This window comes from Oenanthe melanoleuca, chromosome 2 (genome assembly GCF_029582105.1).
Source record: "Oenanthe melanoleuca isolate GR-GAL-2019-014 chromosome 2, OMel1.0, whole genome shotgun sequence".
NCBI lineage: Eukaryota > Metazoa > Chordata > Aves > Passeriformes > Muscicapidae > Oenanthe > Oenanthe melanoleuca.
In genome coordinates, this window is record NC_079335.1 from 85718488 (window position 1) to 85740096 (window position 21609).

The 21609-nt window shown below is 41.1% G+C and overlaps 1 protein-coding gene across 3 annotated transcripts in view; it reads left to right on the forward strand.

The window, feature by feature from the left end:
• The window catches only part of HIVEP1 (HIVEP zinc finger 1), a 118283-nt gene that overhangs the window by 23339 nt on the left and 73335 nt on the right, over nucleotides 1-21609 (forward strand). The window contains exon 1 of one of the 3 annotated variants that reach the window (XM_056483262.1): nucleotides 16563-17271. The exons of the other annotated variants lie outside the window; for them this stretch is intronic. Within the exon in view, the coding sequence (XP_056339237.1) occupies nucleotides 17232-17271 (40 nt within the window). The 5' untranslated portion in view covers nucleotides 16563-17231. Of the gene's footprint in view, nucleotides 1-16562; nucleotides 17272-21609 lie in introns of those variants that run through there. 3 annotated transcript variants of the gene reach the window in all.

Below are 21609 nucleotides of genomic sequence, written 5' to 3' on the forward strand. Positions count from 1 at the left end.
CTATTTGCCTGAAGTAAAGATACTGGAGTGAGATAAGAGATTACAAAAGGCTGTGGTGGAGATTCTCATAGGAGTTTTCCTGTTCCAGAGAAGATTGTTTTTTAAATTACTGATACGCTCTGAAAATATGTAGAAGAAAAGGTAAGAATGATGATAGATGGTTGGTGCAAAAAACACCCAACAAAATTAGATCCAGATGGAGGAAATGGGATCTATGTTCTTGAGCTGTGCAAAGGCTGTCCCACATTTATTCCCCTTTCCCATTATTTTCAGCACAATGTGAGGAACTCTATGCTATATGTATGTATTGGAACAGAGAGTAAGAAGGTAGTAATGAGTCTGTTGTCAGCATGTTGTGCTTTCTTTAATTTACAGCATAAAGGAGAGAATATAGCCTTTGTCCCCGCTCGGTGCTAGCGGAACCGAGCGCGATGCTCGCAGCTGGCAGGGGCTGCAACAACAGAGTCCCCATTCATCGCTGCCATCGGGGCGCTGCGCTTTAGCTGTGTTACGTAAAACATTCCTGGTGGAACTCAGGACGTTGCACAGAGTAATGCTGGGCAGGGATATCCAGCTGTTGTGAGAGATACTGAGAAGGGAATAAAGGTACCTTATTGCAGCTGGGGGCTGGGGCACGCCTTCACCAGCTCATTGAATTGCAGTATGGCAACCCATTCCCTCAGCAGCCATCACATGGCAGGTGCTAGAAGCAGTAATGAGCTGCTGCACTAGACATCCTTCTTGCACAAAAAATACTCAGTTTTACCCTTTATGAACCTAATGCCAACCCACGTGATTCTATGACCAGACTGGTAAGGGAAAGCTGTTTCTGAAAATGCAGCATGAATTACCAACCTCATGCTGTAAGTATGATGTAGGAACTATAAAACACATAGTATTTTTGTCATTGAGCTCTGAAAAGTTACTGCCATTAGCTACTGGAGCTTCCTGAAGATATATCCACCTGCCTTTTGTAGTTAGTATTCTGCCCAAGATTATGCAAAATAGTATTATTAAGTAGAATGTTTTGGCTTATCATGGAAAGAAGGAAAAGAGCTGCTGAAATATACCAGAAGTTGGTGATGGTGAAAATACTGCCTTGCCATCCCAAATATTGTCTGATGAAGTAAGATGCTGTATAAAATTCTCTTCAATTAAAGTGATTGGTCTCAGTGTTTTCTTTTGGAGGGCTAAATAAGTGAAATCAGACATTTCCCAGAGTCATGGATTGTCTTTGCCTTTGTTCTGTCTGCCCTGTGCCAGGGAGGCACTGGACATTGCCTGCTTGGCAAAAAGTCTTGCTTTTCCTGGCTTTTGATATCACTACTCCTCAGTGTGACCTTGCAAAGTGACTAGAGGTGCTGGAGAAACTTCAGGCAAAAGCTAGTTTTGGTTCAGCCAGGTGGTGGTTTAAGTAATTGATTACTGAGTTAGCACAAGCAAAATATGTAAACATAAACCGAATTACACAAAGACCGTTGCTATATATTCTATTCAACCTATTTCTCTACAATTTTGGCCAAGGTGTTTTACAGCTATAAAAATCAGAGAATCCAGCTCTACATAGGTGTCTTTTGCCTTTATAATGTCTCTTTCTGAGGGGAAATCTTTCCCAGAATTAAAGAAAGAAAATTTCAGATCATGTTTGTGATGATTTTTGTTAAGCTCCTTTTTTCCTGTTTTGTCTTCAGTTATGTGGCAACCAAGATCCTATCATATCCTTAAATCTTACTTAGGAACAGGTCTTGATGCTGAAGAGCATCCTTAAAATTCCAGTGTTTTACCTTACAATAATTCACTTACATCATGCACTAGAAGCACTTTATTGAATCATGTAGCACTTTGTCTTCTAGAGCAATAACACTTTATTGTGATTATGAATGACATTAACATGAACTATTACTTTTACATGGGGACCACACCTGATGCATTAAATCGATGTCAGACTTGGGCTTGCAGGATGATACTTCTAAATAGTCTTCAGGTACTAGCCTGTTTAACTGTTAGTAATTTTTGGGGGTTCTGGCCATCACAGTGATGAATTACTGAAAATTATTAGAGAGTCTGTTGTAACTACAAATTTTGGTATTCGTAAATATATATGAGCAGGAAGTGCTGATAAAAATTCTAGGTAATTTTTCATGGTTTTAAGGCTTCTTTCACTTGACCGTAAAATTGAAAATAACCAGTTAAATCATTTTATTAGAAGGCAGCATCCATTCCTTACACATCTCCCATAGTTGAGCCATGCAAAAAAAAAAAACAAACCCTTTTATTTTGTTGGTTTTTGTTTTTTTTTTTTTTTTTTTTTTTTTCATTTGAAATTAAATTTAAATTAAATTAAATTGAATTTAAAGGATGTATAAATGTAAAGTTAGGGTATGTTTCAGTTCTGGAACAAAACCAAGTGCTCTGTGTCTGTTCAAGTTTACTATTTTTAAAATAGAATACTTAATTGAGGATAGCTCCTAGCTGTGCTTAGCTAGGCTTTAAGTGTACAAATGCTTTCTGTGTCTTATTTGGGTTCCTGAGGAGGCAATGCCCAAGTATTATTTAAGTATTGGGTTTCAGGCTGAATGTTTTCTCTCTGCTTGTTTTGCAAGCACCTAAAATTATTGTAACTGAGAGAAGGGGGAAAAGTGTAGTTTGTGCTTTTGCTAACAATATGTATGTAATCAGCACCTCCTGGTTAATGAATTAGTTGGCTGTTTCTTTCATACAGCAGTAGCAGGGAAAACTGCTGGGATAATCATCAAGTGTTGGCAGAGGGATTCAGCAATGTATATATCAGTTAATATTTCCTTTAAATAGTTTTTAAACTAGATCAAAATTTTGAATGGGCCCCCTACATGTCTAAATATTTTCCAGGAGCTGAGGCAAATAAAATATTATAAACGTGCAGTATTTAATTACCTTCTTAAACCTCAAGGAAGCACACAGAATGGTTTTATTCCCCTTTCACAGTGCAATCACAGTTTGCAGAATAAACTCCTAATTTTGAATCTATAATGTTGAACATAATTGAAGGTTTGCTCAAGTTTTTTTGTAACCCAAAAAGGCCTCCTTTTAATGTCAATATAAATAGCTTTTTTCTTCTTAAATGGTGATAAAAATATATTCTTTCTACAGATATCTTTTGGGATTGTAATGTAATAAGTACCTTAGGCTCAACCATACATGCAGAAGCCCCGTTAAAATGTAGAGTTCACTGCTTAGAGCCATCCCAGAACTCAAGTGTTAAGAAGTAGCTGCATCAGCAGAGTAAATTTACCTTTGGTGATGGTCACCAAACAGTGCCCTCATCAGTGTTTTGTTCTAACAGCCAGACTTGTTTTTAAACATTGTCTCTTACCAAGTGGACTGGCAAAACAAGCCAAAGTGGGCACAGGGCCATTCCCTGAGAACAAAACAGAGGCAGTGCATGGATGACCACCAAGTGATGGCCATCTCTTCCTCCCAGTGAGAGCAGCAGCTGCACACAGCAGGTGTGCTTGAGGGCAGGCTCTGGCTTCAGCCTCGCCCCAGTGATGCGCTTCAACACAGATCTGCTTGTGACTAACCCCATGCTTTGGGAGTGAAGTGCTGCTGAGGGAGGGAGCCAGACAGCCCTTAGGAAAGGCTGGAGTTGAGTACTGCAGAGGGAACAGCCCTCTGAAGGCAGTGTTTGCAGGGGATGTTCATGATGAGCTTCCTCTTGTTATCTGCATTTAGACAGATGCTTCTGCTGATGGTGGGGATTTGGGGGCTTTTTGAGGGTGTTCTTTGGTTGTTCGGTTTTTAGGTTTGGTTTTGTTTTGTTTCTTTTGTTTTGGCTTATTTAACAGAACCAACAGTATCTTTTTGCTTAAAAGAAAAATGCTGTAAGCTTAAGATAAGATTGTTTCATCTTGGCTATAACAAAACCAATATATAATATATAATCCAAACAGACGGCTTGGAATGGCTGTGTTTTTTCCAATTAGTGGTTTTGTAGAGTTTATTATTTACTGCACATGAATGTGAGATACAGATTCCGTGCTCAGTGATGGTAGCTGCCACCCAAGGACACCAGTGCTGGGGAGCAGGGACTTCTTCTGGGCTTGTACCCAAGCCAGGTGCCATAGTGCAGAAGGTTGTAGTTCTTGGGAGGATCCAAGACCTCTGTTGCTTCATGTGTGAAGGTAATTTAAATAATTTCAGCCTGACCTTGGGGATCACTGTTCTACTTTCTGCTGGGTGGTAGTGACCAGGTCTCAGTGTGTTCTGGTGGTTTGGTGTGACCACATTCCTTCTCTACTTTATTGGTGAGCCAGTGAAAACTCATTATTTTCTGTTTAACAACCCTACTGTCCTAGAACAGAAGACTAACCTCTTACCTCTTCTTTGAGGTTTGGTAGCAATATAGTAAATTATAACAGTATTTTCATCAAATGTCCAGGAAAACTCAGTTTCTGGAAGGACTCAGAATTGTGGGAAGGTGTTTTGCAAATGTCATTTTCTAGTACAATACAGCAGGAGGAAACCATGGTATGTATTTTGGATTTAGAAATAAGACCAATTTAAGCTACAAATAATTGTAGAAGTTGGGATCACCAAGATTAAAAAAACAGTCCACACAAATGACTTAAAATTTTGCATCTGACTGTGTTTGTACTTTTCTCATGTCTAAAGGCTGCCAAATTCTAGATGCTGTCTTTCCTGGGAACTAACCAATGCTCTCTGGCATGATTTTCACTTCCCCTTATGTCTATATTTGAAAAAGCATATGTATAGTCCCTAAATGAATATAGTGGTTAACAAGCTATGGATGACAACCCACAAAACATATTTGCTAAAGCAAGTTTCATACTGCTTAATGGAAAACAAATACCAGAACAACTAAAAAACCAGGGATATTGCTATACATGCATTATATTTCATGTATGAGAAAAGTTGAAGGAAAAAATCTTCTTCTGAGTTTTTCTTGGGCATGCTTCTTCCCACTGGAGTTAAGTTACTGTAACTCTAGGGGCAGAACTTGGTTCTTCTGTACATATTTATGTTTTCCCTGGTAGGGCAGGACATGCTGTATGGCAGAAACAATTAGTTACTGTCATTGCATGAGTAATAGCTTCATCCTTCTTAGCTCCTAAGGAAGGAATCATCCTTTACATCCTAAGGAAGTAAAGCCAGCAGTGTCCCCCTAAAGCAGCACTGTTAAGTCATTCTATAGTAAACAGTGTCTCTGTTGTTCCTAAAAGAAAAGAGGCCATGCAGAATTTTCAAGCCTTCTATGATGTGTCTGGTGTGCAGGACGTAGGTGATGCTGGAGAGGCTTGGGGAAGGACTGCATCACCCCTGGCTGAGGGGTGACCTTGGGCGCAGGTGGGGAACACACCATGGCTGGGATAGAGAAGATTTTTCTGCATTTTTCAACTGCAGATTGCCACAGGTGCATGGAGCCCTTGCTGCCCAACCCAGGTTGAATTTGGAAGTTCGTTCAGGTAGTAACTGCTGGCTTGAACACAGCATGAAATTAGAAGTTTTATTACAAAACACTAAAGCTTAGTGGTGCTCTTAACCTTGGATGCTCAGTCTTCAGCCAGAGCTTCCTGAAGCTTGCTTATTCTATTAGATTTTTTTTTTAATTTAAAAGTAACTTAAAATGTATTTACTTGCCTTTTTTCATCTGGTGACTCACATAAGTTTCTTCCACATGACTGCTCTGCTGAGAAGGTTAGGAACCTAAGAAGTAAAACTGAGATTTCGGTAACTTTCTGCTTCCTCTATCAAATCCCTTAAGAAATTATCAAACACTGGCAAGGTTTATGATGTCATTAGAGCCTTTTATAACTGCCTAATGCTCCAAGTAGAAGAAGAAACTTGGTTATAACATGTTATGTAACCAAGCACACTGGTCTTCAAAAACAGAATTTAAAGCCCATTTCTTTTTCAATTTTTTCAGATGCCTATATAAATACAGTAAGTTCTGGTGAAGTCAGTGAAAGTTGTTAAATGGACAGCACTTTCTCTGATATGAACTCAGCTTTTTTTTGTTTTTCTTTTTCCTTAATTTTGGTCCTTAGTTTCCAAACAGTTTGCTGATACTACTGCACTTGGTATTTAGGAAAAAGGAGGTAACTTCCATATTAGTTACTTGGTTTTGGTACAGCAGCTGTTGTAGAATGTCCACCTTTCTGCCAGGGTTCAGTCCATGAAGTGTTTAAGAAAACAGCCTTGCACATGCATACCCATCTAAGTTTTTTTTTTAGTTAACTGCTGTGGGAAACAGTGGTTTTCTGATGAACTTTATACAAACCAGGAAGAAGGAGCCTTTTGCATTTGCTGTAGGTGAACCTGCTGTAGCAGGGGGGTTGTACTAGTCCCTTCCAACCCCAACCGTTCTGTGATTTCAAAATGAGTTGAGGAGTGGCTGCTGGGTACTTTCCAAATGAGTGCAGCCTGCCATCTGTGGCCCACACAAACCTCACTAGGCTAGCTGCTGGTACCCTGTCAGTGAAGCCAGATCTGCCATGCCCTTGTATGAGGCTTTGGCTTCTTTAGAAAAAAAGGACGATGAACAGAAGTGTAAAATAAACTTTCTTTTTATTTTCCTTGAAGTTCAGAGAACATGTGTGTCTGTTTTATATATGCATGTGCAAAAATACACTTTTCAGATAAGCACCCTTGGTCCTGGCTATACCACATGTCTGCCCAGTAATGGTTGTGATAAATTGTTTGTTAAAAGCTGCTGTAGTTAAACTCAACAGTTTCTTTGCATGAGTTGTGACTCCAAAACAAGTTGCTGAAACTTACTTATGCATGTGCTGTGGACAAGGCTGTGCTAAGGCAAGCAGTAGACTTTTTCCCTTTCTTATTTGGAGGCATCTTAGCAACTAACTGCAACCCCCTGATTTTTCTTTCTCAGTAGCTGATTGGAAGGACGCTGGGGTTTTTGTGCAGTTCAGGTGACTTGCAGTACTCCACATGGCTACACCATCTTTCATCATTCTGCCTTAGACTTGGTGTTGCTGGGCAGGCTGTACTTGACCTTCATCCAGGACTACCAGGGACAGCAAGACTGACGTCTCTCTTGCTTCTGTATTTTAAAATAAAGGGACTGCTTCTCTCATAGGCCTCAGTGGGCACTTAGTGCTGGCCTCTCTACAGAACATACAGATATTTGTTCTCATCCTAATAAGAAGACACACTGTATATCGTATATGATGTAAATGTATACATACAGATATATATATAAACATGTAACCTATTCACGTGCTTTTCTTTGTGTCAGAAAACTTTTCTCGCTGCCTTGGTAAAGTCTTTTCTCTTTAAATTTGAAAATACATTAATTTCCTGTTTGCATCTTCCTTCTGAACAATTGAAAACTGTTACTTTCTCTGCCTTCAGTTTCCTTTTGTTTAGATTAGATACTTAATTTATCCTCTTTCCACTCTTCTCTGAATATCTTCTGACTTGTCCACATATCTCATAGAGAGCAGCAGTGAAACTTGACCAAAATGTTCCTGTTGACATCTAGTAATGGTGAGTACAGCAGACGGCTTTCCTCACAGACCTCTCTTGCTGTCTGTTCCAGCACAACATTTGCTTTTTTGCAAGAGTGTGATATTGCTGATGCTTATCTAGCTTATTGTGTGCTGTAACCTCTCGCTTTTTTCCAAAGAGCTCCTGCCTAACTGGGAGACTGCAAGTTGGGCAGTCAATGAAAGATAGAAACCTGGTTGTGAGGCTGGCCTGGGATAGTGAAATAAAAAAAGGGGTAGCAATGGCTTAGAGGAAAACTACCTGATTAAACACCTCAGCAAACATTTCACTGAAAAAAAAAAAAAAGCACAAAATGTGGGATATTTTTTCGACAGTTACTGAAGCAGATGCCAAAGGGATTTTGGCGCAAAATGTGCTGAAGTTCAGTTTGGGTATCAAGGTTATAACGTGTTTGAGGCTAGGAGATTGCCAAAGAAATGTTTTGCTTGTATATGTAAGACAGTGTTCTTAATAGTATTAACACTAACATTTGCCTGCTTGCTCTGGTGCCTTCTGAAGTCTGTCACTTTGCAGCCCAGGCTGCTTTTCTGTGTTACCTTTTCATCTTCCTTGTGGAAAAACATTCAGTTTAAGTGATTTTTGTATGAGATAAATTCAGTTCGGTTTGTGTGTATGCATTTTCTTGTAAGAATAGTATTTTTGTACGTTTCAAAAAGTGGTGCTTTAGATTTTTTGTGAGATCTTTTTATCCCACATATGGAAGAGTAGTGTTGCCTTGCAGTGTCTGGAATGGGGACCTATGCAAGTCCCATGATGGTTTTGGTTGAATGTTCTACACATACACAGTGAGATTTTATTCCTGAAAAGAGGGGAAATCCTCACTCATTGAAACAATTTGTATTCCAGATTGGACAAAAAAAACATGGGTTTTTGTAGTGGGCTAAAATCCTGCAAAATTTCAGCACTGTATTTTTTCCAGTAATCCCAAGATTGTTTGTTCAGCTGCTTTCATTCAGTGTAGCACTTAATGAGAGTATTTTTTAAAAAGAGAGGTGGTTAGAGCAGAGAATTTTTTTTTTTTAAAGTTCTTTGTCATATACTTGTTCTTTCATACTCCTTTTCCACATTCATACTGTGTGTGTGTGTAAAGAAGTGTGTGAGAGGCACTCCCGGGAGGGATGTCAGCAGTTTGTGCTCCTGAGTCAGCAGAAGTTGCTGGAAAAAGGACAGAAGTGTAGTAACTGCAGCAGCGAATGCCGCGCTTCGCGTTGTGTTGCCTGATCCCGATTATGGGTCTTAAGCCCCTACTGACAGCCACAATCCCCTTGTTTATGAATCTGTTTCTAAATGCTTTCTTTCGGAGAGTCACACAGCTATGACTGCACCCTGCTTCGTTTCGACATTTCCTTCTTAGCCTGAAGGGAGCTCTTTAAAACCTGCTACCCCACGTTGTTTCCATCCTCAGCAGGAAAGGGCATGGTTTCACAGTCCTGTGCTAGGACCAGAGGCTGGGGTGGATCTGGGAGCCAGGAGGGAAGGGTGCCCCATGGTGGCTGCAAAACCATGTCGTCAAATATCAGCTATATTCCTCTATAATTTCTGATCCAACTATTACTGACTTGGCCAAGGACTGGGTTGAAATAATATGGGACTCTGGGATCCCTTTATACACCTTTAGGTCTTTCACTTTGGGCTACTTCGAACCAGAATGGCAAAAATGGAATTGAAATATATTCTTCAATGTAGTGTATCTTCCACCCAATATGTGGTCTGGGTTAGGGGGTTGGAGTTGCTTTTTTGTTTTATGTTTTTAAGTAGCCAACCACCTGAATCCACAAAGTAGTGCACTTAATAATCCTACTTTGCTTCTGTCCTTCAGCATGTGCACTGCTACAAAGGCAACAATCACCCATAGAATTGACCTGTGCTTATCTTTCAAGGTCTATTGGTGACTACATTATTTGCTGTTTAGCATGGTCTATGATCAGTGCTAAAATTTGAGTTGTACAGTTTGCAGAAATGCTGTGTAACTACTGTTTCCATGTCATTTTGTTCTAAATAATTCTAAAAGATGCTTATACAAAGCTGTGTGTGCTCTCCTGCATAATTAATACTATAACAAAATCATGGCAGCATTAAAATGAATATCAAGAAGGAGCCCTTCCCGTCTCCTACCTACAGAGAAAATTCTATCCTACCTTTTTATTGCTCTGGAAAGGTCTCTTTAAACCACCAGTTTAAAATACATAGCTTTTGCTAAAGTCCCTCAGTTGAAATTAAAGGAAGGGTGAAAAGAACAGGAGGAAAAAGCTGACATGCCCCTGGAGAGCTCAAAGGAAGGAGCAATGAATGCAAAGTGAAATCAAATCTCTGCTCTCAGGAAGGTGGCATCTGTGTCCATCGGTTTTCATAGAGGTACAGTAGGGTTTGAGCCATGGATGGAACTGGGTGCAATAAGGCAAGTCTTGGGGTCACCCCAGTAAGTAAGCCATTAACTTTTCCTGAATTTTTTTGTAGAAGAACCCAACATGAGCTCCCAGTTGTGGCTGAATTGTGATTTTTTTGGTTTTTGGATTGGTACACAAAATACTTTTGATACTGAAAGTTAAGTTAAAATTTAATAATGATTCCTTTGTTGCAGTCCCTTTTGAAGTAGACAGTTCTATAGTTACAAGAAAATACTACACAGAGGGATAAATTATGTTTTCAAGTCTGTATTTTATATAAATATGTCTTATGAATCTTTTTTTAAACTATATATGTTAACAGAAATATTTACATAAGGAAATAAGATTTTAAACTATTCCATTGAGTATGCAAGTATCCCTGTGCTTGCTTGATTTTTTTTTTTTTCAAATAATCAGCAGCCTTTGGCATTTCACACCCTTCTTACAGTAATTTTTAGTAATTTCTTCCTGAGTGCTGATACTTGATTCTCTCTTAGTGATTTGATACTTAAGTTTCTCAGAAAGCTTTTACATGCATTCACTGGTTACAAACTGTTTGGCTGCTTTTTTGAAGTCCTCATCTTAATTCCTATCACAACGTTTCCTAAACTATGTCACTTTTTTTTCCATTTTTTTTTTTGGTAGAAAACCACTGGTGTTCTCAGCTGTGGCTGTGCTGCCATATCCAGCAGCCTCATGGCAGGGCTGTGAGCTGGTGAGCAGCTCTTTCCCAGGCTGGTCTGAGAACACCAGTAGTGGTTCTGGTTGCCTCTCCTGAACCAGGTTTAACACCAAGCACAGGGGAAACACCCAGGCTGTGCGAACACAGCCACCTTGGGCCCGTCACAGGCTGCATTGCCTCATGTCACACAGCACTGCTGTTGGTTATTAAAGGCATCCATGCTCTCATGTTGGCAGCCTACCAGACCTGTCTTCTTCCAGCTGAGCCTCAAGGCTTATTGTATCAGAGCTCAAGACAGACGTGCCTGCCCTAGCTGTGTGCTGATGGTGTCAGACACACAGGTGATGTGGGATAACTGGCCACTCTTGATCATGCATTCTGTGCCTGATTTAAGGGCCCCAGCAGATCCTAGCTCAGGGGAGCAGTGCGTGTGGCTGCCACTGGGCAATGGGGTTGAAACCTCAGCCTGATGACAGTCAGAAGAGACACAGTTTGTTGGTCCCCACAGCTGGACCCATGATGGTGATACCAAGAACTTGTAATGAATCCTGTGAGCCATTCCGTCGCTGCTTGACATCTCCATTTCCTATACCTTAGTGCTCAGAGGGAGCCCAATCACTACCCCCAGCGATTCCTTCCTTCTTCACCTTCATTCTCCACCTCTATGTGGTCTGGGCAGGCAAGACACTTGTTGTAGGAAAGAACCCTGATTTGGACTACCACACTGAAATCCATCCTGGAGAACCAGCATAGAGTGAGAGCCATTCTGTTGTTATCTTCCATGAAATAACTGCAAAGTGGTGTCATAAAGAACGTGCAAAGGTTCTGATCACTGCAGAACATGCTGTATGAGACAGCCTTGCTTAGAGGTCTGTATTATAGAGATTGTGTTGAGTCATACAGTTGATAATCTAAATGTAAATAATAGCTGATGCATTTTAAGATTTGGATTTCATTAGGTGGACGTTTTTGGACTTGAACAAATAAATTATTTTTTTCATGTAATGCTGCAACATGCTTACTAGCTTTGACAAAGAGTATTTCCCCTGATACAGAGATAGCAGATAATAATAAGCAACCAGACAAGGTTATGCAGCAAGGGGGTATTTTAATCATTTTTGTTTTGGAGAAGACAGGCCAGAGCGAGGTACCTCTTAGAAACAATCTTCTGCACTGATACTTTGCTTCGACAGATTGACATCATCTCAGGAGAGAAAATAACTGTTTGCTATTCCTGTCATAGACTTCTTTCAATCACTGCGACAGATGTTCCAAGCATGTTGTTCCTCTGATATGTTTCTTTAGTAGTAAAAATACTGCGGTCTAAATATAGTTTAAATTGGTTGAGGTACCTTGTTTGAATATGATTCATAATTGCGTTATACCTGGTTTAAATTGGAGGGTAGCAGGACAAAACTATTGGAAAGTCTAGTTAAGATAATTTCAAGCCCAGGTAGGAAGTTTTATTCAATGATATTTAAAGTGAAATGCTATCTTTTTCTAATATATTTTGCAATCCGATTTAGGAGGAACCTGGGTAACATAGTGAACTTCCCTCCCCTTGTTCATTATTTGGAATTACCTTGGACAAAAAATGGGAGAAATACTTAGTTAAATAGTTCTCTTTTCCTGTATCTGCAGTGCTGTCTTTTGTGGCAGCTGAATGTTCTACATCAGGAATAGACAGATTCTGTTACCCTTTTTCTTTAGTGAAACAGAGTTTCACGTTCAGGAACAATTGAGGTGTCTGAGATTAGAGAGAACCAGTACACATGCACAAGGTACCCATTATTCCCTTGGGGACTTTGGAAGCTGAGAAGGCTATGGTCCATACAACCCTCCCTTTCCTCTGCCAGAGAGTTCCAGTTCAAAGCTCTTCTCTGTTATCTTTCCTACTCACTTGCTTCTGGGAGAGCTGACAGGATAATGCAGGATGAGTTCTACTGAACCTGTTGGTGGTAAATAGCTCCTCCTTTTCATTCTCTCATTCATTTCGTCCGTACATGATTGGTTGCTGCTCATGTGGCCCACTCTTTGAGACCACTGGGTTGGGAGCACAGCTTCCTGCCTGCAACTGGGTCATGGTGGTGTGACAGTGACTGCACTGGTGTGCGTCCCTTCCAAGTGCGATTCCAGTCAGTGACGTTGATTGGGGGAATGCTCTTGTTTGGATACTGGCTGGCTGGAGCTTTCTGCTCCCTCTTGCTGACACGTATACAGATGAAGTTGCTAAACTGCGGTGTCTGGGACAAGGTGCTCTTTTGTTTCCAAAAATGATGAGTAAAGCAATAAAGTTCAAGGTTTATTTCATCACTTGGACTTTTACTCCAGTGATAGAGATTGGGAGTTCAGCTTTAGAAAACTGAGACCCTCAGTTTGTAAACTATTCTTGTTTCATTGCTAGTTAACTTAATAGACTGTTAAAATAATCTTTCAAGAAGGAAGCAAATGTAGGGAGATACAGATGCAATGATCTCCAGTGACTAATGACACTGACTGTTAGAATCCTTCATTTTGTTCTTGTTTTGGGGGAGGAGAGAGAAACTTAGCTGGTAATGACACGCTGCCAGGTCATTGCACGGAATCTGGTGCCAGCAGTAACACTCTATTCAAGGTCCTGCTTCTGTGGGAAAACTCATGGGTGGTTAACTTCAGCATCCGATTTTGAGCCTTCACAGAGGAGAGTGGTTCATGTATGCTTTATCTTGAAGCCATTTGTGCCCTGCTGTGATCTCGCATAAGAAGACATGTTTTTGATTTGGTTTCCAGATATGGAGTTGGGATCATTCATATTGATCTTTCTTTGGTTTCAAGCTTCTTTGTGCACCAGTGAAGGTTGTCATTGTTTACTTACTAATTTCATCATCATACTAGTGTTGATTTAATGTCCATAGGTATTTAAAATGTGAGAACAGTGAGAAAGACTTTAACATCTAATTTTCCCCATCTTCTTATAATTAAACAGATATCATACAGCATTCACCCAAGGAGTCACTTTGTAAAGTTCATGGGTAATTTCACTATCCATGGACAGCTGAATGCAATTTCAGAACTTCTTTGCAGCATGACTGTGGCCTTCTCTTAATGGTTTCTATGACAATTTTATATTTGGTTAGGTTTAGAATGAAAGAGCAAAAGGATTCTTCAGCATTCAGACAGGCTGCCTAGGGAAGTGGTTGAGTCACCATCCCTGGAGGTATTTAAAAGATTTGTATACATGGCACTTAGGGACATAGTTCAGTGGTGGACTTGTCAGCACCGTGTCAGCAGTTGGATTCGATGATCTTAGAGGTATTTCTAACCTAAATGACTAAATGGTTTTAAGATCCAACCTACTACTTCTTGAGTTTGCTTTTCTGTTTGAAGGTCTGAATGAGGCATGTCAGGACAGTTGCAGTATCCAGCTTGCAAGCTTCATCTCTTTTGTCCAGCTTCCATGCCAAGTACAGGAGCATGGTGAGACCTTTAGTTCTTGAAAGGTAGATTGTTTATTTAGGGACAGACATTTGAGATTATTCTTAATTTCTTCATCCCTATTTGTTTATAATAACAAGGTTTCCAGGAAGAAGATACTGCCTATAGCTCAGGATTTACTAGGGCAAATTACTTCAAGTGAGAAGAAGTTTCTTGGAGGTGAATGTAGCAGAAGTGTTCCTGCCAGCCTGTAGCATTTGTTTATATCTAAAAAGGATGGGAAACACCCTAACCTTAAGGTAACCTTCTGCCCTCCTTCTTTTGCCATCTGTCTCAAGACCTGCAAAAGATTTGACTGCTTTCTACAAGCTCTTCTACCGAGTTTGTTTACCAAAAAGGGAAGAAGAGGAGTTCTATAACAGTGTTTTACCTCCAAAACTGTGTTATGGAATTCAAACAAGACCCTGATTTTAGCTCCAGCAGAAGTCTAAAACTGGCACAAATTGTTTTCCAAGGTCCCTTTTTCTGTGTGTATAAAGAACATAAATGAACCAATAGTTTAGTATATGAGGTAGAATATTCCTAAATAGCAGCAAAGAAGAATGGTTCTTGGAAAGAGCTACAACCACCAATTCACTAGTTAGTGAGCTTTCCTTCTCCATCAGGGGATACAATTTCTTTGTCAGAAATCACCAGTGGAGAGCTTGGAGGAGAGGAAATGCACTGTGATACAGAAATGGAATCCGTTTCAGATATAATACCTTCCTGTTGAACATTAATGAACTGCAGCAGTTGTATGTAGGGTTTGTGGCTTGTTACATATGCTTAGCTTGTCAAAAGTTTCTCGGGACGTTAAGGGCAGGCAGTGTCATTTGTGCAACAGGCAGAGCTCTCTGCCGGTGGATGTAACACTGACCTTACTTGAACTGATAAATAGCTGTCTTATCCATGACCTTCAATAGCTGAAATGTGTACACCATCTACAGCCTTTTTCAGGTTTGCTTCAAAAGAGATCACTGGATAAAGCATATGTATGTATGTATGCAGTGCTCTGTGTGATCTTTTCTGGCTTGTAACAACACATCAAGAGAATTCCAGAGTTCAGGAGTAGCAGAGCAATCACTTTTCCATGTGCTCTTTCTTCCTTATGAAACATATTCATTCATAGTGATGCATGGTGTTGTGCAGCCAGCTGATCTAAAATAAGAAAGAAATAAAACACGACAGAGTGTAATGTTGGGCTTTTTCCTCTTAATGTAAAATAAGACTTACCTTCTGTTTGCATTCTCTGGTTTAATTTGAAAGAAGACAGAGACAATACTAAAATATAATGAGGGCAATTCATTTTGTGGTTCACAGTGGCTCAGATTTAGAAGGGAAAAACCCACCTTAATCAGCACAGTACTTATGGGGCTCCCTGTAAGAAGGTTGTGCTTTAACCTTCAGCAAACGCTTATGGGCTGCTCTGAATAGTAATGGGTTTAAGCACATGCTTAAGTGTTTTCCTGAAGGAAGACCTAAGCATCTTCTCAAGTGTTAGATTACGGCTTCATTTACTTTATTCATAAATCCCAGCATCAGAGGCAAACTTTTCTTTCATCTCTTGGCAGATATCTGTGTGTATAGATTTTTCCACCTCCGTTTGCCCTGCTTTCTGTGGCTCTCTTGCTGCAATCTGATCAGCCCAGGCTGACCTTCAGGGGTGCTCCACATGTTTCGGGAGCCTGCCCGCATGGCTCCGATTGCACGATCAAAGTCCGTACCTTGCCTTTCATCTGCCGGCTCTCTGCCCTTCCCAGGGTTATTCATTTGAAGAACTCAAAGGCACAACCCCCTTCTGCTGCGCCTGTTCCCGGGGAAGTAGGAACGGGAATTGGCCGGTTGTCCAACGGCTTGGCTGTGGTCAGTTTTCCGTGGTGGGAGATGGGATTGGAGCGGGTTAAATCTGTATCAGCTGCTTCTTGGTTGGCTGTCGGTAATGCAAGGAGGAAAAAAAAAACAAAGCCAGGAGAGGAAAAAAAACCACAAACCAACCCTATAAAAAATATAGGGGGACGGGAAATTAAAAAAAAAAAAAGGAGTGGGGGGGAAGGAGGAAACAAGAAGAAAGAGGGAAAAACGAAATAAAGAAGGTGGACAATGAGAAGAAAATAGTAAATAAGGGGGAAAGAAGAGAGTAAATAAGAAAAAGGAAAAAAAGAAAATGGGGGAAGTAAAAGAAGGGATGGAAAAAATAAAAGAGAAAAATGGCAAGAAGGAAAAAGAAGGAGAAAAGGGGAGAAAGAAAAAAATATCACGGGAGAAGGGGAGAAAGAAGACGAGAGAAAAAAAAATGAAAAAAAAAAAAAAAAAAAAAAAGGAGGAAAAAAGAGGGGGGAAGGGAAAAAAGGGAGGGAAAACCCCGAGCCGAGCACGGCGTGTCCCCCAAGCCGGCAGGAGCCCCCCGGAGCTCCCCGGCCCGGAGCCTCCCCCCGGCCCGCAGCCCCCCACACCGGAGCCCCCGGACCGAGCCCCCCCAGACCGAGCCCTCACACCGGAGTCCCCACACCGGAGCCCCGGGCCGAGCCCTCACACCGGAGCCCCCCGGCCGGGCCGCCCCGAGGCCTCACGCGGGCCCGGCCTCGCGCGGCTCTTGCGTAAGCGGCGGCCCCGCCGCCCTCCCGGTGGTGCCGTTGCCATGGCGAGATAGCGGGGGAGGATTCCTGGGATCCGTAAGCCGGGGGAGAGGGACAGATTACGTCTTAACCCGTCACTCCGCGGCGCCTAACGTGATGTGGCAGGGTCGCCCAGGTGTCCCGGGGGGGTGACCCGGCGGGCAGCTCCGGGCTGTTGCAGGCATCGTTTTAAATAAAATAAAGCTGGGAGGGAGGGAGGGGGGTGACTCTCGGGGTAAGAGGATTAGATGCGCTCGCATGGGGGCCAGGATGAGAAAAATTCTGCAAGGCTTGAGGGAGGTGGGTTTGAGGAATTGGCCTCGATGGAAACGGGAGGCATCCTTCTTTATGAGTATTCCTAGTGCCTGCTGAGAGCTGCCTGGCAGGTGCTGGAAGGGGATTCTTTTAATCTTCATCTGCATGTTTTATTATCACACTTAGTTGTCAGCGTTTTAATCGTAAGATGTGCACATAAACACACCCTGAGAATCTCTGAGCAGCGAGTCCAAGTACCAGCCCTATGCTGATACCAAGCCTAGATCAAATTATTGACAGATGTCTTTTACATGAATGGAGGGAATGACGGGAGAAGGCATCAGTGTCTGCTTGGGTAAGTTTCCTTTCCATTACCTTTAATCATTATTAGTATTTTACACCATCTCTTCCTCAGTGTCAGAATGGGAGCAGTCAACTCTGCTGGGGTCTTCTTGTGCTTTTGATCTTCTCACTACTCTTTGCCTGCTAGAATTCCTAGAGGCAGGTGAGCGTTTATTGAACCCTTTTGCTGTGGTCTCTTCTTTGTTGCTGCAAAGATGTCATTAGTGCAGGCAAAAAGTTTATAAGTTCCGCTGTTCAATTTTAAGCTCGGAAAAGATGATGTCTGGTCTAGAATTGAGTATGAAAAATACCGGTCTCCAAATTTACTCTATTGTAAACATGTTTCTTAAGAGAGCAGCCCCTACCTGTGTTAATAATAATATTCATTGCCAGAAAACAGATGTGTGTGGGGAAAAAGTCTTAAGTGAATTTAACATTCTTAAACAGTTTAGCAGCAGTGGGGTAAGAAATGTAAGAGAGAATACTTCTGGGAAATGAGCTTGCGTTACACCCACAGAGCATATACTGTACATTAGTTATAACCCTGTTGTTTTTGTTGCCTGCAATTAATTGAGTAATTTCTTCCATGACTGAAACTGCAGGTTAAGCATGTTTGCTTTGAAAGCCAGTCTTCTGAATTGAGACGGCTCTTGCACTTACCATGTATTAACAAGTACATTTTGTGCGCTATGGTTCTGAATTCCTGAAAGGTGTCAGTGGGGGTTAATTCACTGTTACATAAACAGCCAATAACAGCTTCCGACTGTACTGGAATTGCTCTAAAATAGTTATTAGCTTCAAGGCCATTATGGAGGAAAAGGCATTTCACTTTTGCAGATATTATTTCTATGAAAAAAACAGAAATGGACTACGAGAACTCACTGAAGTGAGGACACTGCTGTATAAACAGGCAAAGCTGTAGTGTAGCTTTATCACTGGGTTTTACAGATCTGACAAGGCCTTTCCCTCCCAGTTGTACTTGGAAACCAAAAAATCTCAACCAAACCAGTTTTCCATAAGCTGACCATTTATTGTATGAAGACTTTTGAGTACAGCATCATTGCTTTCATTAGCAAAGCCTGCCTGCTTACCTGTGTGCATGCATGCTGATATTCTAAAAAAGTCAAAGTCAGAGCTGGCATCACAAAAAGCCAGATCTCAGAGCTGTACTGAACTGTGGGAGCACAGGGGCAGCATGGGCAGCTAGAAGCTGGGATTTATTGCAGCAAGATTATGCAGCAGTTCAGCTCACTCCAGGTGGTGCAGGAAGGAGCTGAGAATCAGTTTCTGAGCTCCCTGGCTGGGAAGCAGGGGTGCCTGGAGGGTAGAAGATACGCCTGCAGACATTTCTGGTGCCTTCTGGTTTTGAAACTTCCCACGGGGAATTTGCTAGATAGTTTTGTTGCTACAGTGTTTATTTAGCAAAGCAGGCCTGGTACCTGTTGAAGCAGCCTGCAAAATTGGCTCTGTGCTCTCTGGGCATGAGCAATTGTTGTTTGCTCAGAGAACTGGAAGAGTTTGGATATGAGAACTTTGCTTGCATTTAGACGTCTTTGGGTGCCCCCAAACTAGCTTACACCTTGACTTTTCAGGAACTGGAAATACTGCTTCTGCTCCATATCTAGAAGTAAGAGTACAGGAAGGGGTTTTATGTGTAATTCAGCTGTTTCTTGCATATCCAAGAGATAAAGTAACTTTGTTTTGGTTGTTTCAGCTATAGGATTTGACTCCTGTTTATTTCAAATGCAGTGTTGTTCTGCATCACCAGCAGTTATTTATTTAGGTGTCTGAGGGAAACACATGACTTGGCATTAGTCTTTCTTTTCCTCCCATCTCCCCTGACCCCAGAGTAGTTCAGCCTGAAACTTGATAAGTTAATCACAGTTACCTTGGCAAAATTATCAACAAATTAAGATGGATGAAGCCTGGCCGTACAATTATTTCGGATAGCCTGGGCAAATGCAGCCAAGAGCATTAATTGCTGCTGCTTTTGCTGCTACCTTTGACAGTGTAGGGTTTCAGTAAGTAATTCCTCCTTGAAGGAAGTGAGACATGCCATGTCATCTGCTTCACTTCTGAAGCCTTTCTGAAATTCCCTGGATTTATGACTTGTGTTAATCAATATTGTGTAGATAAGTCTTTTGGATATTTTCACTTCCATGACATGGAACTAGTCCATCTCTGTATCTTTATTTTGGTATATGTGTGCTTGTCACAGGGAATTACATATTTGTGCACTGTTTAAGAATGGAAGACCTGTACTACAGTCAATATAGTTTTAATGGAATTAATGGCATTTTAAATTAAGAAGAATTTTTGCTCGTTTGTCTGTTATGGGCCATGATTTGATTACAACTCCCAGCAGTGCTGATGGCCCTGGAGATGATAGATGACAGGACACGGTGCAATACTGGAGCATCAGCTGTTAATGTTGCTTCATCCAGTCCAGTCCTGCTTATGTTGTGAAAAAATATTTAGGAGGTGCCTATAGCTCAACCATGGAATTTATTTAGAGGAAGATTTCAGAAGAACACCAAGCATAAATCTTCCCATATTTGCAAATTTTTTTGTGATACTAAATTTGATGGTGCACGTTTTTGTAGTATATTTTACCAAACGTGATCCTAAATGTTTGCAAGTTGTCTTTCATCCAGAAAGTGGGTAGTACAGCAAGATTGAGAAGCAGGAATAAGGTTTTTGAATCTTAATGAAGCTAGCTTAGCCAGAGAGGAAGTGTCAGGTGGGAGGCAGAGCTGTCTTGAAAGAGCCACATGGGTTTCTTTTAGTGTGGTCTGAGTGTCCGTTTGAGACCCTCTACAGGTTTACCATACTGTTTCGTCTTTACTTGTTTGGGTTTTGTATATTGTGAAGTATATGGTTGTAAACCACTTCATAACTGAACTCAGTATTCATTCTGGTTGAACATCCATGCTTTATTATATGTCTTTATCATCATTGCAAGATAAATATCAGGGCTTTATGACCTAATAATAAGTTTTATCTTTAAAGATCATTTTCTAAAGGATTGAAATGGGTTGTTACCTCACCTAGGAGTTATGAGTGTGATTGTTGGGAGCACCTGAGAGTTGAATTAGATGAATGCTGTTTTAATTGGCAGGAGATTACCAGCTTCTGTGGGAAAATGAATTAGTTAAAACCCATCACAAAGGCCTTTTGAAAATTCTCAACTGTATTATAAAGACTGTTGATTTTTAAATTAATTCCTACAGGTTGGAAGAAGAGGCTACTTTCTAAGTACCCAAATTTTGCATTGTCTGTGCAAAATTGATTTACACTGGAGACACTGGTTTACATTTAGGAGACACAAAAACCAGTTTTGTTTTTGAAAAAGAGTTTTAGCAGTAGCTAATAGGGTCTGATTTTCAGAAAGCCTCTTGCTGAAAACCAGGCTGGTTTAAAAGAACTTTGATTCATTAGCTGTTTTGTAAGTCTCTGGTTTTACTAGTTAGTATTACCTGTCAGAATGTGTAAGGGCAGGAGGATTTTGTGGCCACTCTTGGATGCAATAATAATACATGATGAGACACTGGCACAGGTTGCCCAGAGAAGCTGTGGATGCCGCTGGAAGTGTTCAAGGCCAGGTTGGATGAGGCTTTGAGCAGCCTGGTCTAGTGGAAGGTGTCCCTGCCCATGGCAGAGGTGTTGGAACCTGATCTTTAAGGTCCCTTCCAACCCAAAATATTCCATTATTGTAATGAGTAAATGAGAAGATATGCTCAGGAAGGCAGGCAAGGGGTTAACTCTAGAGTATCTCTATGTAAGTAGTTGGCAATAAAGTATCTAAATATCTCTGTGAGACTTCATGTGTGCAGCCACTAAGTTCCTTAGGAATATAATTATCTTTCCCATAAATTCTTGGAGCGTGGAAATCTTGTTTTATGGACTGGAACTATAAAGTACACAGGAAGGTTTTGTTGGGCGTTGGTACCAAGCTCCACATATCCCATGACAAGTTCCTAAACACAGAGAGCAGACTTCCCCTTACTAAGAAATTCCCTCGTCTCTCCATCATCATGCCACAAATTCTCTTCTGCCTTCCCATTACTTAGCTATATGTTCAAAAACAAGAATCTCCTTCACTTTCACCTCTTGCTTTAAAAGAGGGAATTTTGAGCTTCTGGTAGGTGACTTGCTGCCTGCTGTTTTTACTGCTCTGTGCCTGGATATTTTCCAAGGCAGTCAGTCCTCCCTTTCATCTACACCCTGGGATTCCACAGGTGCGATGGAGAAGTGAACCTTTGTGTGAGATTTGGCTGGTTTGCAGTCTCTTGCCACAGGGGAATGGAAGTAATAACAAGGGAGTTCCCACAGATAGGTGGATGTCGTGGGG